The sequence below is a fragment of the Pezoporus wallicus genome, unplaced genomic scaffold (genome assembly GCF_028554395.1).
Source record: "Pezoporus wallicus isolate ANWC-B61680 ecotype Strahan unplaced genomic scaffold, APGP_CSIRO_Pwel_v1 contig_8057, whole genome shotgun sequence".
Classification (NCBI taxonomy): Eukaryota; Metazoa; Chordata; class Aves; order Psittaciformes; family Psittacidae; genus Pezoporus; species Pezoporus wallicus.
In genome coordinates this window covers 949,226-967,928 of record NW_026637044.1, presented here as the reverse complement: position 1 = coordinate 967,928, position 18,703 = coordinate 949,226, and the positions used below count along the sequence as shown (strand labels likewise).

The window sequence follows — 18,703 nt, the reverse complement described above, 5'->3', positions numbered from 1 at the left end:
GAAGCGGAACAAAAAAGCAATAAAGTGAATTGGAAAAGACAAATCAACAGGAAATTCCTCTCCCAGTCTCCTGTGTTAGAAATGGAAGAAAATTATTCAGGTAGCTTTTTATACAGTTGAATTCCAGTTCATTTCCAGCTGCTCTGTTAGACGCGGCTTTGTAATGATTTGTTTTGGAGCAAGACTGCACCAATGCTCACAAAACCCACTTCCAGCAGCTTAAGCAGAGAGAGATGAAACGTACCCATATCTCTGGAACTGGTAATCAAACGTTAGCTCTGAGCCCGATGGGACTAGTTTGGTGGTGAAAAATCCAACTCTGAGCTGCCCGTTCACAGTCCACTGAAGCAAGGAAAAAACAAGATGACAGCAGTTATTACAAAAGCCAGGGCTGACTCTGGTTTTGCTTTGAATGAACAAGATTAAACCTTCAAACAGCATCACTGATAAATGTAAAGAGCAAAAAAGCAACAAAGAGAGATAAAGGAGAAATGCTTTTCACTCTGAGCTTGCTAAGTCGCAAGGCAGTGGAAGTGAGAAGCCAGCAGCTTTGATCCCACAGTTTACCTTTTGTGTCTCGCAGTTTGGTTCACAGCTGTGGTTCATAAAACGAGAGCAGTTTCCTTTCTGGGTAGCATCGATTATCTGAAAAGAAAAGAAGCAACAAATACAGTGAAACAGGCTCCCTCTCTCTGCACCGCCAGAAACACGAAGCAGTATAGCTATGAACATCACGCAGTTGAAGACAACCCACGTAGAAGTTACCACCCTCTCCTGCTCCAGCTATTGACTTTATATGGTTTGGAGAATGGGTTTTATAGTGATACTAAGTGCCCCCCAAAAAGAAGAGCACTAAGCAGCTGGCACACGGTTCTTAGTAGCACGTTAATGCAGAGTTCTTCAGTTGGGTTGGTATCCCAATTTTTAATCTGTTTCTGACCCTCTGATATGCAGTACAGCGACCATGAGGGCTAGGAAAGCCAAACACCTTTGCCATGCACATCAGACTCAAATAAGAAAGTTGTCTCCTGCATCACTGCATCCTCTTTTTCATAACTGGAAACACTCCCCTGTGCCCCCTTGTGATCACACAGCAATCCCATGGCAGCTACAAAAAATGCTTACTTTGGGGGAAAAAAAAGTATTTTTAGCTCATTTACTGTAAAGCTACCCAGACCCAGAAAGTCTTGACAGAAGAGACAAGCAGAATATGATATTAAATTTCTATTTATAAGCTTTGTTCTCAGCAAGGGAGGGCTCATTGCCCAAGGTAAGCAAGGCTGCGCTCTCTGCATCACAGCTCTGTAATCCCATAGGACTGAAGCAGAGATAAATAATTAAGCACATCTGGTATATAAATATTTCAATGTCACTAATCCTGCACATAGGGACTCCAGCTAAAATCGTCCCAGCTTAACCTAGCTCTGTGAGCAAGGGAAGAAAGGTAACAGGGCTTCTTGGTGTGTTTTCTAGACTTGTTTTGTTGGTCATTCAAGAAGGCTGAATTTGGCTTGAAGCATCTTCCTGTCATGGGACACAGATACAGTTTCTCTCCCACAGAGGTTTGCTCATGTGAAAGTGATGGGCCATACCCCATTCCTTCCCTTGGGAGGACAATTTCTTCTCTCCAAGGACCGGGATGCAGTTAGACTGCCAGATTTCCACTAAACTAGGTTGAAACTGAGCAAAGGGTTAAAAAAAATGATTTAAGAATGTAAGGCATGACAACACAAAGCCAGCCAATGTTTTCTTTGGCTCACCACTCACCTCATCATTTTTCAGGGCCATGAAATAATAGTGAATGTTCTTGTTCCGGGCATATTCCTTCACACGAGCCTTGAACTCCTTGTGATCCAGCACTTCTCCACAGTACTCCAAGACAAAAGTGTTGCTGCAAAGCCCAAGGGAAAAAAAACAAACATCACTCTGCTTTGCCACAAGCAAGAAACACAAAGGAAAAGAAAACAGCCACTGTGGAGATGGGCTCTCTGAACACAACTTGCAGCCTGGTCATCCAGGTGGTGAAGCTACGATTGTTGTATACCTTAATCTCAGGCAATTCTGATTAATTTATTTTCTATGCTATCACAGAGGCAGGTATATCACAGTGAAAAGCCCAGACACAAGAATAAAGCCACCTCTCAAGCGGGGTTCATTTAATAGAAGAGTAAGACCTTGTGGGCCCTGTCAAGAGGACAAAGAGTATTAAGAGAAGGTGCAGGCAGGTGGTTGGCATCAACTGAAATGGAAAACCTGTCTGCACCTTCCTGGTCTGGAGGGTGAAATGAAGGGTCAATAAAACATCCTTTATAGCCACAGGAAAAGTGAATTTAAAAGCAGAGATGGAAGAGAACAAGGAGTTACCTCTATGCTCAGACACAAACCTAACAGGTTGCATTCTGCAGCATAGTCGGGCTCTAAACCCTCTGGTCTATGAAGGCACACTGTAATATATCTTCCTTGCTACCTGTCCTGAGTCTTCCCTTGCTATCTGTCCTAAGTCTTCCCTTGCTAAATATCACCCTGAGCTCCACCTAGACTAGGCCTTAGGTGTTTTGAGCTCACCCCATTTCCTTCCCATCATTAATCCCTCCAGCAGTACTGTGCTGGCCTTCCAGCCCATGTGAATAAATGATACCCACCTTCACCCATCTCTGTGCCCACCAAATGGTGCTGAAGGACCACATTTTTACAAGGGCACATAGTTACAGACCAAAGGGGAATGGCTTCAAGCTGACAGAAGGGAGATTTAAATGAGACATGAGGAAGAAGTTCTTCCCTGTGAGGGTGGTGAGGCCCTGGCACAGGTTGCCCAGAGAAGCTGTGGCTGCCCCATCTCTGGCAGTGTTCAAGGCCAGTCTGGATGGGGCTTGGAGCAACCTGGTCTGGTGGAAGGTGTGCCTGCCTGTAGCAGGCGGGCTGGAACTGGATGGTCTTTAAGGCGCCTTCCAGCCCAAACCATTCTAGGATTCTATGACATATTTACCCCCTTACCCAAGATGGTCTTCACACAACTACCTCCTTCCCATCTTTCTCAATGTTCCTGATCCTACCCCACCTAGCAGATACAGTGCTTGCTATGGTAAGATGCTCACTATCAGCTGCATTTTTAGTACAACCTTGTCTTCAAAAGAAATTCCTAAACCTTTAAATAAAACTGGATCTGGCATTTCCACACAGGGCAACAGTCCCCATCACTAATACTTCTCTGCGCATGCACTACTTTATAAACAACGGGACCCTCCTCTTGCAAAGGTTACATCCAGCAGCACCAGGGACTCCCCAGATTATGTGGCAAATCTGGAAAAGGAAGAGCCAGAAAACGCTATGAATCTCACCCTCTTCTTAGACACAGTTGCTGTGCAACAGGACAGTGATGGGGAGCGCTCACTCATTTTGACAGGTGCTCAACACTGTCATCTTCTACATAAACATAGTATGAAGGCACTCTTGGTTAAACATATCAGGTTGAGAATGCAGAATTGTTTTCACTGCATTTTAGATAAGCTGGCATACGTCTCCAAAGCAATCAAAACTCTTCCACGTATCTTCCTGTGAATTAGTCTCATATAGTCGATAAGGCAGTAAAAAAACTCTGCTGTAAGACCTAGAGCTTTCTCAAGTGTCACAAGCACTGCTGGATTCCTCAGAACTCTCTGTCTTCAACAGAAGCCAAGAAAAAATTAATTCAGAGTTTCCACGGAAACTTACTATAAACATACAGAGCTACAGAAAATCTTTGCACAATTAAGTTCTAGGCAGATTGTCTTGGTCTCTAAGCTCAGTCCCTGGTGCTCTTGAAGATGAACAGACTCACCATGCCCATCCCACAACCTTTTGAGATGGAAATGAGAGCCTGGTGCAACTCTGGTGCACATCACCTCCTCCCTCATGGCAGGACACTCCAGTGGGTTCATCTACAAAGTATGTCACTCATCTGTGGAAGAGCACAACCAACTTCTGCTCACCTGGCATGGATCTGGGAGGACATCCACACCCACACAACCTGCACACTCAAGTGGTGAGGTCAGAACCTGAGGTAGAAAAAGCCACCTGAGACCTCCTAGCTGTAGGAGCATGGCAGTTCACTGCAGTCGCTTTTACCTTCGGACATCTCTCACCCTGCTCCTTTCTCCCAGCAAACCCCATCTTTGTCTCCTGCTCATCCTGCTCCTCCCGCTGCACCTTGTGCTTCAGGCTCCAACAGCTCTATGAATGCCTCTGCTTTTCTCACTTCTCTCCCGGCCTCACCTAAAGCTCTTTTTACTACTGGGCATATAAGAAAACACCAGGTTGGCAACACACAAGACAACTCCTTGAGTTACTCTGCCCGGTGAGAAGGCACTCCCATCTCAGAGCTGCTCCTTGCACACACACCTGTAGAGTAAAATGTACCTAACACTACTCTTTTTCCCAGCCACACTCACTTTTTGAGTGCAAGCTCCCAAACAGGACCATAACACAAAAAATATCAACGTCCATCCTGCTGCCGACCTAGGAGGGGACCAATGGGGTGAAGCACCACACAGCCCTTGCGTTCAAGTCCCACCAGCTTCCTTGTGCCTTATAGTGTCAGTAAATGAACTGATCCAGGTAAATATCGTCTTGCTTGAGTGAAAGAGAGATGAATCAAACACAGACTCGGATCCGTAAACATGGCTGATGTACTTCCAAGTACAGCCATTAAGTAACAACAGGCTAATGAGGGAGGAAAGATCCCCATAGGGTCTTCCTGTAGTCTGAAGGGGAGAAGAAGGAGGATTTGACAAGAGGGTAATTCTTGCAGAGGTGGGAAGAGCAGAAGAGACACAAATCATTCTGTGATTCTATGAAGCCACAGCAAGACTGTCAGAAACCCTAATGAGAAGAGCAAAACGGGTGTTTTGTGGATTAGTGGATGTGCAGGTCCCAATAACCAAGAGGGACAGAGCACAAGGACAGTATATAAAGCTAGAAGAACCTCAGTAAAGCTACTAATGTCAATGAAACCAAGAAAATGCAAGGAACTTATTTTCCCTTCACAAGGGAGTAAAATAGCAGGAGGATGCCATTCAAAGAGCAAATGCTTACGATGGCAGATCTTTGGCAGCTCTCAGCCCCCAGCCTTTCTTCTCAGTGAGGATCACTTCAACGTCTGCATGCTGTTTCTTCTGGAAGCGCCTGTTGGAGCAGTAGTCACCGTTTGGGCACCTGGAAGAACTAAGAGAAAAAAAATGGAACAAATCAATTCCTAGCAGCACAACAACGATAACTGGAACGGCTCACATGGGAAATAGATACCAAGTAACCACAATAAATTCAGTGTAAAATTTTCAAATGGGTTTCGCTATAAAAAGCATAACCATCTGATTACCAACATGCAAGTGCACACAATTTATTTCTGGAAGGAGGACAAAAACAGTTGGAATGCTAATGTGGCTGTACTTCTATGTCTTATAACCAAAATGGGATGAACTGGCCTCCTCTCCACGTTTTATGGGTTCTTTCCCCAGGATATCCCCTTCTCCTATGTCTACTGCCTGGGCAAGGAAATAGAAAACAAACAGATAATGCCAGATAATTTCTCTCTTTCCATCCCAGCTGTGACAATCTTTCTGCCAGGTAGGTGAATGCCACTAAGCACCCCTTCCCTGCCTCCCTCCCACAGAGCAACAGCTCTTTCTCCTCCTAGCCTCTCCCAGAAGACAAAAGGAAACACCATCTGTAACCTGTTGAGGCTCTGGGGAGAGGAGAGATGCAAAAGGAGAAAAAAAAGAGGAAATAATGAATCACTGTGTTCTGAAATGGTTTGGATTAGAAGAAACCTTAAAGCCCATCCAGTTCCAACCCCCTGCTACGGGCAGGCACACCTTCCACCAGACCAGGTTGCTCCAAGCCCCACCCAGACTGGCCTTGAACACTGCCAGCAATGTGGCAGCCACAGCTTCCCTGGGCAACCTGTGCCAGGGACTCACCACCCTCACAGGGAAGAACTTCTTCCTCACATCTCATCTCAATCTCCCCTCTGTCAGTTTAAAGCCATTCCCCCTTGTCCTGTCCCTACCTGCCTCTGTCAAAAGCCCCTCTCCAGGTTTCTTGCATTCCCTTTCATGCACTGGAAGCTGCTCTAAGGTCCCCCCTGGAGCCTTCTCTTCTCCAGGCTGAACAAGCCCAGCTCTCTCAGCCTATCTCCATAGGAGAGGTTCTCCAACCCTCAGAGCATCTTTGTGGCCTCCTCAGGTCTCAGGTAGAGAGCTTCATTTGCATTCCTGACTCCCTCCAACCATGCTTAGAGGACTAGAGCTAATGCTGAGGAACAGAAGACTCACAGCATTTGTAGCAGTGTTAAACAGGAGGTTGCTATGGCCTAGCCTCCTGCAGATCATCTGAAATCAGATTTAAATATTGGTGTGTAGGCTCTGAAGATGACTCCACACCAGCCAGTGAAAATGAGAGCACACAGCCAGTGCACTGCCACTGCCCAGGGAATCCTCTGTGATTTCAGGGACTCCCAAGTCATCTCACAGACAACACTGCCCAACTCTGGCAACTCCTGAAATGCTGCTTACCACTCTATCATGAGCAGGCGATTGAGACAGTCTTCTCCACAAGCAACCTCCCCCTGAGCTCGCTCTTCTTTGGAAAGTGGAGGGCATTCACACAGCATTCGTTTAATATCCCGGTGAGATTTGTTCTTCTTCCTACGGAAGACAAGTCATTGAAATACAGGTTAGACAGCATCTGGGTAGAAAAATTACTCCTCAATCTTTATCAGTTGCTGTAAGAGGCAATCAATTTATTCTCTAGAAACTGCACATACGGATTGATTACCTTTGGAGAACCACGGGAAGATAGGATACTTGGTTTGTTTTGAGCAGGAAGTGATGAGGTGATGAATCTCTGATCATAAAAGATTTAACTTTTTTCACTTCTGCTCAATGTCCACAATCCAATCTATTTTCAACGTGGATCTGCACGTGCACCTACACCCAAAGGAAGAACTAAAACCCCTTCATTTTGTCACACAAGAAGCCAATTTCCAGAAAATTCAGACCTGATTTTTCTAGACTTTTTTATGTGGTGAGAGGATTTCTCACCACATAACGCAAGTTCTAAGATTTAAACTAAAAGGGTAAACTTTGATGAGCCTCCCAGGAAATGCTATATTCTGTAATGATATATAATACTACACAGACAATCTCCAGAGATCCCTTCCAATCTCAGCTATTCCATGACAGTCCACTTGGTTTCACTGATGCAAAAGTCAGGAGAAAAACTATATTCTAAAATATTAACACATAAACTGAGCTCACATCACATTTTACAGCAGCATCATTCTAATAAAGCAGACTGTAGAGGTTAGCTCTGCTTTAATGTCAAATAAGATGATGAAAAAGGAAAGAAAACTGTAGTTATGGAAAAGGCAGGGCATCAAAGGCATCTACTTATTGATATTTTAGTTGCCATGTGATGATAGGGAAATGGTTCAGAGTGTGGATCCCAACAAGACAAAAAAAGCATGAGGAAAAAAACGTGGACTGAAATAAAGAGCAGGTTTTATCAGCATAGAGGTGGTCCATATTCAGTCTCTGAATCAAAAACATATTTTAAAAAGCACTTATTAAAAAAAAAAAAAATCCAAACATTTTAAGGAACAAAATACGTGGCAAAACCTTGAGTGTTAAGACCACAACACATGAAGCCCAAGAGGGGTATAAATTCAAGCGTCGCCTTGTGCTCGTGCTGCGTGAGGGTGCCCTCGCTGCTGGCGAGCGCTTGGTGTCTGATGGTCCAGCGGGAAACACCGTTACTCAACCACCCCTGAGAAATCATGAGATGAAAAAGGACCATGAGGTTAACTGAAATGGCAAATTAAATAGGCATAAATCATCAGCAGGCCTTGTTGTAGTCTGTGCCAGGAGTAAGAATTGGTTACATGCTCATAAGGAGCTCCTACATACACGTTAAAGCCAATGGAAGCATGGTTTTGACAAGGATGAAGGTAGTTAAGTCCTAAAGCAATACACCTACTAATCACCCCTAAAGCTAGGAAATAGATAATTTTATTTTCCAGGGATCATATCCCATTCAATGTTCCCATGCAAAAGGGAAAAGGCTAATCTGCAGCTAACAGCTATCCTCTGATATTTCAAATGACAGTCTCTTAGATCTAAAATCACTCATCTGAGATGACAAATAATTACATGCAAATAACCAAGGCCTTTGGAAATACGCTTAGTTTGTCCAAAACTTTTCCCACACCCAGATTTCCCTGTGTCTTCAGAGCTGGCATCTGGAGACACTAAACAGACAAGATCTGGTAAGCCCAGATGTGATGCTGCTATACACTCCTCTGGGCTCCAACACAGCTGCACCAAGTTGGTGCTGAACAGTGGGCAATAAAGCAAAAAGCTTGGAAAATAATTTAATCACTCTTACAAACTACCATGGGCACAAATATAACATGTTTACTTGGTGCAGATGCCAGTAATCCCACATGTGCAAGTCCTGCTTGATACTCAAATCAACACTAGAGAAAGGGGATGCTGCAAGACAACTGAGAAGAGGGTATAAATAAATCATCCTTCCCCCACATCCTTCCATCTTTTGCCTCTTTGCATCACCAGGACCTGCCTGGGCCCAACTGGGGGTTTCTGTTTAGGAGAAGAGACCCAAGGTGGATTAAATGCTTGCCCAGTGTCATCTGCTCTATGAGCAGCTTTGGCTCATGCAGGGAACACAACATGCCTCCCTCTCCCTCCAAATATTACCCATCAAAAGCCCACCAAACTCTCACAGAACCAAATGTATGTTAGAAACTGAAATTGCTACAAGCAAGACAAAAAAAGGGTAAAAAAACCCTCAAGTTACCTTTCCGTCAAATACACATTCTCCTCAATAAGGTCAAAGTAACAGGGCATCTTTCCTTGCTTGGCAAACTCCTTCCAACGCTGGGGGTCTCTGAAGTCATCCATGATACACAACCGACCAACCATGGAGGCGTCCTGTGGTGCCAACTCCACTTGCTCCTCCTCCAGTTTTGCCTTCTTCTTCTCCCTTGAGTCCACGTCACTCTCGGAGTCACTCTCCAACTCTGGGCGCCTTTTTTTTGGTGGACCTCGTTCTTTCACATCATTTTTTTCCAAAACCTTCACCTCCTCCTTCTTCTCCCCAACAGGTACCGGCTCCTTGGTCGAATTGCTGCTGATCTCATGTCCCTGCACAGAGCCTTCTTCTTGCTGTCCAGGCATCTGGCTTTTACTTGAGGGACTGGGAAAACGAGGCTTGCAGTCATCATCCCACCGGTCATCTTCTTCGTACTCCTCATGATCCTCCGTTAGAGAATCAGGTACTTGCCCTTGAATTCGTTCACAATTAGCTGCAGAAGGTCTGCTAGCAGACCTCACATCCCAGTAACCATTGCCTTGCCAGTAACTCTGAGAGCCACCATATGCGCCCGAACCCGGCTGGTAAATGTAGCCCGAGTAGCCCCCAAAGCTGCTATCTGGCTGCTGGTAGGTGCTACTGGGCTTCTCTGGCTGGGAAAAGTCCCAGCCCAAGCCACCCAGCTCCTCTGTTGTTTGAAAACCATCCAGCCTGGTGAAGTCTCCACCACCAGTCTGGTTAAGCCCACACCTCCCTTGCCTACTGTCTGGCTTGGAAGAGTTCATCTGGTGCTTATCAGTGCTCTCAAAACTCTCTGACAGGCAAAATGGCTGCTCGTCCTGTTGGCCAATTGGCCTACCAATGGACATCAGCTCCTTCAACATTATTCTCTCATCTGGGTTGGGTTTGCTGTGGGAATCTGTCGTTAGGTCTGCCTGACTTGTACTGTCAACGCCATCACTCTGAGACTGGCACGGATCCATCCGCAGCTCCTCCATCTCCTTCCTGCTGAGCTCGGTAGAAGTTGCTGGACTCTTCTCCATCCCTCTAGGAGAATATCGGCTCTCTACTTGTGGACCACCTTTACTTGCCATAGTCTCTAACCTCTCTTCATAGTAGGGTCTACTCGGCTCTGGTCGCTCATCGTCCCAGTGGTCAGAATAGCGCCGGTTGCCCTGGCTGCTCCGGGAGGAGCCAGGGCTGCTCTCCTCCATAGCAACGGTTGAGTTCTTTGGTACAACCACAACAGACTGCAGCCGTTTCCGTGGTGTTCCATCATCAGAATCCGAGTCCTCCGTGTCACTGTCTTCACTGCCCCCCTCAGTGTCACTATCCCCTGTGTCAGAGTAATCATCATGACCATCAGGAACAAATTCAGTGGCGTTGCCACTACTGTCACATGTTGGGGCTTGACTTACTGTCTCTGTTTCTTCTGCGGTGACAACAACATCACAGGAGGGAAAAAAGGCATCTGGAAAAGCCGAAGCCACTAAAGGCTCATTTCCCTCATCCTTCTCACCCAATACAACAGGACACCGAACTCTTAAATCATCGAACCCAACACCCTCAGTGGAAACAGCACTTTCTTCCACGACCTCTCTGCTGCGGTGCTCCAGCGGCACTTCTGAATAGTACGAATGCTCATCTTTGAATGATGGCTTGCCTTTTGCCAAACCAAGATCAACATGCTGAGTCTCCAACTCAAGCACATCTTCGGTTTCCGAATGCTGGAGCACCTCCTGATGTCCATCCGGCGGTGGCACATCCCATTTGGAAGAGACGCTTTCCTCTGGGATAGGATGATCTGACCTGAGCCTCAGGGAACAGCCATCCTGGGAGAAATCCCTGCTTGAGCTCTCCACTGCCAGGCTAATAGGATGACTATGCTCTTCATCACAGGCAGACTTTGAGAGGTGATCCTCCGTGCTCTCATAGTCGCACGTAACAGTCTGTGGCTCTACCTGCACGTCCAGAAAAGACTCAGATGTAACTTTTAAATCTGCTGGTTCTGCTTCAATTTCAACTTCCGAATGATACAAAGCAGGGGCAGCATCGTCTGAAATGTAGCAAAAAAATGGTTCTTTGGTTTTATCACATGGAGTCGCCTGATCATCCAGCTTCTTAAGCACAGTTTCAGGATGATCTACATTCACAACGGGCAAAGGGGTGACTTCCACTGGCTGCTGCGGGACTGGAGCCTCTGCTTCCCTAAACAGACTGCTGCACTCACTGGACTGGACCTGAGAATTATCCAGCTCTTGCTCTTGAGATGCGTATGTGTTCTCAAACCCATTAGATGGCAAAGGATACGATGGACTTGCCTTCACAACAGACGATACTTCTGACCGACACAGGCTATCATCAGAAGATGGGACAACATCCTCTGTTTTGGAGGCAGTGGAAGTTGCCAAACCTTCAGCCTTATCCTCCGGGGACCCATTTACACTCAGCTTTGTGGGGAAACATGTTCTTAACTGATCGTGTTTTATCTGTAATAGAGTTTCTTGCTCCTTAACACTGCCATAGCATTCATTTCCTGTAAGTTCCTCAGACTTTGAGTTAGCAAAACCCACTTTCGATTCGTCTGCCTTTTTACAAGCAGGCGAATCATTTAACTGGTTTAATGGAGAAAGTGTCTTTTCCCTTTCATTTTTTTTCGCAATGGACACCCTGATCTCATTGCTTTTTAGACAAGAAGTCTCTAAATCTAGAGAATTAGACTGCTGTTTTATTTCTTCGATTGATTCTGTACAACAGAAAGAACTCTTAAACTTATCAGGCTTTGGTGCAGGGGTCTTTGAAGGGGTGGACTTATAACGGGAGGAATTCACATTACTGTCAGGCTTAGAATGGGATGTCCCCTTTCGATAGCCTAGCTCATCAAGGGGAGAGCACCTTTTGGTTACTTCACTTTCTGAAGTCCTTTTTGAATCTCTATCTGTTTTCAAAGAAGACCTTCCTCTCCTCTCCATGTCAGCATAAGATGACTCTACTTTGCTATCCCTGTCCGACTTAGAGTAAGAAGACCTCGAGTCTCTGTAGGAGGAGGAGGAGTAGGATGATGTACGCCTTGAGTCGCTCGATCTGGAATGTGTCCTCCTGTATTCATCCTCTGAGTCCGAACTCTCTCGTGCCCTGCTGTCCGCATATGAACGGGAATATCTCGACCTTTCCCTGTATGGGGAGCTCCGATAGTATCTGCGGTCTGATTCATAGTAATGTGAGCGCTCCGACCTTGAGTAGGAAGAGCTGGTTCGGGAGCCTCGATCAGATCGGGAACGGGAATGAGATCGGCTTCGCCTTCTCTCTCTGTCTGATCGAGAGCGGGAGGACACATACCGTGAATCTCTGTCTGATTTTGAATAGCTCGAGTACTTCTCATCCCTGTCCGACCTGGAGCGCGAGGAGGACTTCCCCACATCATCACTTCTGAGGGATGTGGAGCTCCGCCTGGGATCTCTCTCCTTCTCTGTACTGGATATCTTCAGCTCATGTGACCGTTGGCTGGAGGAGGTCCTCACCGAATCTTCATCGGACTCAGAGCCCTGCACAGTTCCATCAGACTGGGAGAACTTCCTCTTCGACCCCTGCCTCCGGGAGCAGAGGGCAGCACCCTTTGAGCCATCGGAAACCTCATCCTCTTTCCCAATATGGGAATCTTCCTTCTGCGGAGTTATTTCCGTCTGCTCAGGCATGTTTTGAACTACACGTTCTTCCGAACCATGCGATACCACATCCTGCTTGATATCCAGCTCCAGACCTTCCTTAGGCACCACATGGCACAGCTCCCTCAAAGCAGGAACTTCAGCTTCCACGGGCGGTGTCAGCAACAGTGTGGACATCAGCGTTACTGGCAGTTGTGGCAAGACTGCTGCTGCAGGAACAGGCATCGATGCTGCTGGAAACACTGCTGGTGGTGGTGGAGGAGGAGGAGGAGGAGGAGGTGGGGGAGGCGGTGGTGTTGAGGGAAAGTCCGCTGCCAATGCCACCAGTTCTGTTACTGGTGCCACAGCTGCCGGTGGCGGCGGTAGCGTTGTCACTGTAGCTGGTGGAGGTTTTGCTGTGACATTAATTAAGTGTTTTTTAAAATGGATCTTCCCTAATTCTACCTTCGGTTTTGGAGGTGATGACTCCTCAGCTGAACCAGCGGCATCCCCCAGGTCCATTTTAGTTTTGGGGTTAAAGTCAGTCTGAAGGGGTACTGCTGGGGAGTTCTGAGTTTCATTTTGTTTCTCGTTTCCGAGACCAGTCAGAAATCTATTCGGTAAGGTTTTCTTGGTTAAACTAAAGCTGAAAGACACCTTTTGTCTTCCCTGCTCCTCAAGGTTAACCTTTGTTTTGGTGCCTTTGGGCAAAAAACGACTGGAAGCAACGCCTTTAAACACGGGGCCTTTGATAAAGCCAGCTTTCTGCACGGTTTCAGGCTTGCCCTACAAAAGATAAAGAAGATGAAGTTAGAAGAACCGTTTGGGGGGTTTTAACAGTTCTACAGGCATACTAAATAGTTTTCTTTTATCTGGTGAATTTTTCATGACAATAAAACAGAAACTGATACCCTGGGCTGAAGTCTGGGACAGCACAGACATGATGCCTTCTGTGCCTCACTCTCTCTTGAACAAAATCAACTACCCAGCCAATTCCAGTTTGGAGCAAAAAATCCTCTGGGGCCTGGGCTGAGGCTTAACTGACTCATTAATAACCAAATGAGAAGCCCTTTTCTGATATAATTCTTATTTCTTTGAAAAATAGATAGTTTAACATATAAAGTTAAATGAGGAGATAGTACTGCTTTATTTACGCTGTGTCTATGGTCTTGGGCTATAAAATAACCTGTATTTTTAAGATCTAAGTGTGTTTGTTTTCACATTCCAGGAGGCTGCAGCTGGATGCATTTAATTTCAGCATAAATCAGACTATCAAGAATTACAGCAACAATTTTAAGCCCTGTCCTTTCCCGCCTCCCACTGACAGCATTATCTCAGTCATTAGTAATTCCTAATAAGTTTCCAGGCTGAGGCATACTATTAATAGAACAACCTTCAAGAACTCCCATCAGGACCCAGTCATGCATGATGACTCTGTTACCTCAAGGCCAACCAACTGTAATACACTGCTCATGCATCTCACCAGAAGTCTTCTGCTCAGGATCTCGCTCACAACACTGCAGTGAGGACCATGCTACAGAAAGTCTGTTTGCTTTTTATGCTAATAAGCCAAAAGTCATCTTCTCTAGGACATTACACACAAATACAGGCTGAGGGAGACTGGACTGAGAGCAGCCCTGAGGAGAAGGACTTGGGGATGTTGGCTGAAGACAAGCTCACCATGACCTGGCAGAGTGCGCTTTAAGCAACCTGGTCTAGTGTGAGGTGTTCCTGCCCATGGCAGGGGGTTGGGACTGGATGAGCTTTAAGGTCCCTTCCAACCCAAACCATTCTGTGATTCTGTGATTAAGAGCTCAGGATCTCCATCAGGAAAGCTCCCGTGACAGCACTTGTAACTGAATCCTGGCTTTGGAAATGGGGCAAGTGCAGAGCAACAAAGCTCCTTTAACATGGGAACCTCTTACCCTATCCAAGTCTGAGATTAGCAATTTTCAGAGCACAAAACACCATATGTTTACCCTTAGTATTTCTCCAACTATTTTAAGGCTTAAGGTTTGTCTGTGCAAAAGCTGTGTCACAGGAGTGTAGACCCTAAAGACAAGTATCACGGCACCATGGTGAAAGGGTGTTCTTGTCAATAATCTTTATCCCCTTAAATCCAAATTGCATTAGCGTAATTAAATCTTGTGTGAGAAGCATTAAGTCCAATGGAAACAGTTGTAGCCATGTAAAAACCAGTACAGAGCTGGGTTTTACTCCCGTAACTGTTGCATGAACACAACTTTGGCAGCAGCAGCAGTTTTCCTGCAAGCCACTGTGAATTATTACATACTTTGTTAACCTTTAACTTTTGTAAAACAACGCATAGTTGCTCAGGCAAGAGGCACCATAGTAAATTATTAAGTAAGATGCTGGTGGAATGGAAACCCCAACCCATTCTGTTCGCACCCCTGGACATCACATACACAAAAATGTCCTTGTTTCTGAGGAAACGCATGGGCATTTATTTTAATGGTGAAAACCACACCATGGCCTCCACATGACTAGACTTTTGGCTACCAACACAGCACTGTACATGCATTTGATCTTCAGCAGCAGATATTAACTGCATTCTAGAAAAAATGGGTGCAAAAAATAAAAAGTACTCTTTTTAAATGGCTGTTATTTATATGGGTGCATTTTCATGGCTGCTTTAAATGAGGGTCGTGGCTAAAAGGGGACCAAAACAAAGTGACCCTGAAAACAAAGTGTACGTCCACACACTTGCCCAGCTCTGAAACATGCTCCTCTCTCCACAACTGCTTCACAACCATCTCCAGAAAGTCATGCTGAAAATACCATCCCTGTTTTCAAAAGAATCCACACACCAGAAGTGATCCAGAGACTAATACACAAGTATATAAACTAATTCATGGAAGAATAAAAGACAAAATCAAGTGTCCAGCCTGTTTGGTAGGAGCTTCTACATGTCTGAATGCTACCAAGATCACCCTCCCATAGGACACTTGTCTCAGCCTCCTGAAGAGCAAAGGAATAGCGTTTACTTTCTGGGTTTGTGGAGTCAATTATTATCCCTACACGCCCAGAAATTCCCATCTTTTTATCCCAAACTGCGTGTATGTCTTGGGACAATGGAAGAGTAAGAGAGCAGGTTCCTATCTTCAACCATACCTTGATGTCTAATGGAAGAAGTCTCCACAAATCTGCATCCAAATGCTTATCAGACTGGATTCACCAATTATACCAGTTACTTATTTAAATAAAAACATAAATTTATATTTAAGAATATAGTAAATAGAGTGCATCAGCATTCAAGAGTCTTCTGATGAGAACTACTGTGAAATTATTTTGCGTGCAGAATTCCCAGTTATGGAAACATGCCAATGTTTTGATCAGAATGTTTCTAACTTAAAGCACAACAGATCTGAAATCTGAGCTCACGCATGAATAACGGGGTTTGGATACATCCACCTTTACACAAAACACAGCACCTGAAGGCAAAAAAAGGAGCTGTTAAGCTTCCACTCCTCCCCTTTCCATAGTGTATTCAGCAGAGATTATACATTTCAGAACAAATGTTTCACCCTCATGTGCTCACCCTTCCAGGGATTTTTCTTCTTAAATAACACCACGTTTAACAAAACATGACTTAGGAAACTTAACAGGTAGCAATTACTGGTAAAAGCTCCCTACCAGGAGTTCTCCTTCCTTTCATGTTTTACAGAAAGGCCACATTCCCCAAAATGCTGCTGTGAGTATTTTACAGAAAGAAAAAGATGACAGAAGTTCCCTTGCATATTCAGCAGAGCTACACCATTACTGAAGCAGCAGCACCGACCCTGCAGCTCTCAATCCGCTAGGAACATAGGGAGGACACACAGTATGCTCACCAGCACAACCAGAGCAGATATGAATCACAGGATCGTAGAATCCTAGAATGGTTTGGGTTGGAAGAGACCTTAAAGAGCACCCAGTTCCAGCTGGATGAGGCAGGGACACCTTCCACTAGACCAGGCTGCTCCAAGCCCCGTCCAACCTGGCCTTGAACACTGCCAGCAATGCGGCAGCCACAGCTTCCTCTGGGCAACCTGTGCCAGGGCCTCACCACCTTCACAGGGAAGAACTTCTTCCTCAGATCTCATCTCAATCTCTCCTCTGTCAGCTTAAAGCCATCCCCTCTTGTCCTATCACTACGTGCCTTGTAAAATTATTGTCCTACAGCATCAAAAATTATTAGCAGCACTTCTTGCTGTGCCAGGATATTGTAAACTGTGCCAGTCCCTCCAAGTTTTCTCCTTGCCTCTTAAATTCATTGAGACACACACAGCAAAACTAATCATTTTTTACAGGTGAAGTCTTTAAATAATCATCTTCTCACGGTGCAGAAAGCAGCACCTACCTACACTGAATGACTCAAGGACACTGTCACGCTCTATTGCATCCATGTGTAAATGGCAGAGGTGGTACTGAAAGCGTTTCACTTCTTTACTGGATTTAACCACTGGAGTAGAGGCACCCCAGAAAAACATCAGGTTGCTTTATTTAGACACTCAGTCACTCTCCACTCAAGAAATCTTTAGGTCAGACTAACCAGGTTGGGCTAACGCATGTCTCAGGAGCTACATCAAGAAAGGAATCAGTTTTACTCACCTCATTTTCTTCTTCTCTATTGCAATCCAGCCGAGGAAACATGCAAAAGAAAACATAAAAAGAGAGTGTAAACGTCAAGCAGAAACAAGAAACCTAACATCAGAAGTCTGGCACTGCAAATGTGATGGACCCAGGGACGCAGGGTGTGGGTAACAACCACCCCACAAGTAATCCTGCAGCAACACATGTCCCTACCAACATCGCCCAATGGTCAAGCAGACAAAACAACCACCTCTGGCACAGTTTTGAAGATCAGGAATTTCCACCATGAAAATTCTGCAGGGACTTTAACAGAGCAAACCTTTTTTGAGCAAACTGCTGGCTCAGTGTTGTCATCTGAGGGCTTGCAAACCAGCAAGAACCTTAATTGAAGACAGGTAACACAGACATTAATCAGTACTTTGGCAGCCACCCACTCAACAATTGATTAATTTGGAGCATTACGCTGATCCCAACCTAAACTGCCAATGCTGGGCCAACAGCAAACTTCGCTTCCCCAAGTTCTTCACTCAGATAACCATGAGCAAAGTAGCTTCTCCTCCAGAAAAAGAACAAACGAGAACATGACTACTCACTTGCTCCTTCCTTTGCTCAATACCTGGGAGAGTTTCAGTGAGTCTCTCGGCCCCCAGAGGGAAACTACAAAAGCAGATGTACAAGTTTCAGCGGTTACCAATACGCCTTCACCAAGATGTCAACAGCCCACCTGTCTTTATCTGTTATCTCCTCTAACACAAGTCCCAGAGCACTCTCCAGTGCTTTAACATTTACATTTTCACACACACAGCCTTTTCCCCTTCTACCTTATAGACACAGGGGCAGTTTTCAGTCAGACTTCTGCTAGTCCTTATCATCTTTTGAGCCATAATTTGGCACTGTCGTGGTGACACAGTGAAAGATTTCTTGCAGAAAAGGTTCACAGATTTCACTTCAAGCATCAGCTAAGCGACAAGTATCAGTTTCTGGAAAAGAAAGCCAAAGCCTTCAGTTTCTGTGTAACCCAGGCAGGAAACCAAAGTGGCGACGGCGCAAAAATAACCACATATCTCCCCATTTAAATCATCAACAACAGAAAACTCCAAGCAAGTAGCTACAAAGATGTATCACCAGCACTAATATACTCCTGCCTCTATAAAGTCTCACACCCTGTTGATAAAGCTTATTAAGAGGCTATAAATTATACTTACAGGAGGAAGAACAGAGTTTGTTTCCACTGAGGAAACGTGAGCCATGAGTTTAAGCAAGCTCTAGAGTACAAGAGGGCATGCATGTGATTTAATGGGGTTAACCAAGCCATGAATTCAAAATGCTGCTAATGCAGAGGGGGGTCACATGCCCTCTAAGAACGGCACTTTGACATGAATTAGTGCCTAAAAGGAGGTTTCATTTTTAGAATCACATGAAGTGGAGCTTCAGACTTCCAGGAAACTCACTCCTGACAGTCACATATTTTGAGTGTTAAACACACGTGTTTACAGGGGTAAGAACAGCACTGACATCTAGTGTAGCCAGCACCCAACAAAACCCCCAGCATAAAAAAGGATATGGACCTGATAAAATGAATCCAGGAGGCCACAAACATG

The 18,703-nt window shown here is 45.3% G+C and overlaps 1 protein-coding gene across 2 annotated transcripts in view; it reads right to left on the bottom strand.

Moving 5' to 3' along the window:
- The window catches only part of SETD2 (SET domain containing 2, histone lysine methyltransferase), a 64,845-nt gene that overhangs the window by 31,337 nt on the left and 14,805 nt on the right, over positions 1–18,703 (bottom strand). For both annotated transcript variants that reach the window (XM_057402860.1, XM_057402861.1), the window contains exons 2-8: positions 17,121–17,136; positions 8,851–13,295; positions 6,549–6,680; positions 5,071–5,199; positions 1,768–1,891; positions 568–645; positions 245–342 (exon numbers count right to left, since the gene is read on the bottom strand). In XM_057402860.1, the coding sequence (XP_057258843.1) occupies positions 245–342; positions 568–645; positions 1,768–1,891; positions 5,071–5,199; positions 6,549–6,680; positions 8,851–13,295; positions 17,121–17,136 (5,022 nt within the window). The remainder of the gene's footprint in view (positions 1–244; positions 343–567; positions 646–1,767; positions 1,892–5,070; positions 5,200–6,548; positions 6,681–8,850; positions 13,296–17,120; positions 17,137–18,703) is intronic.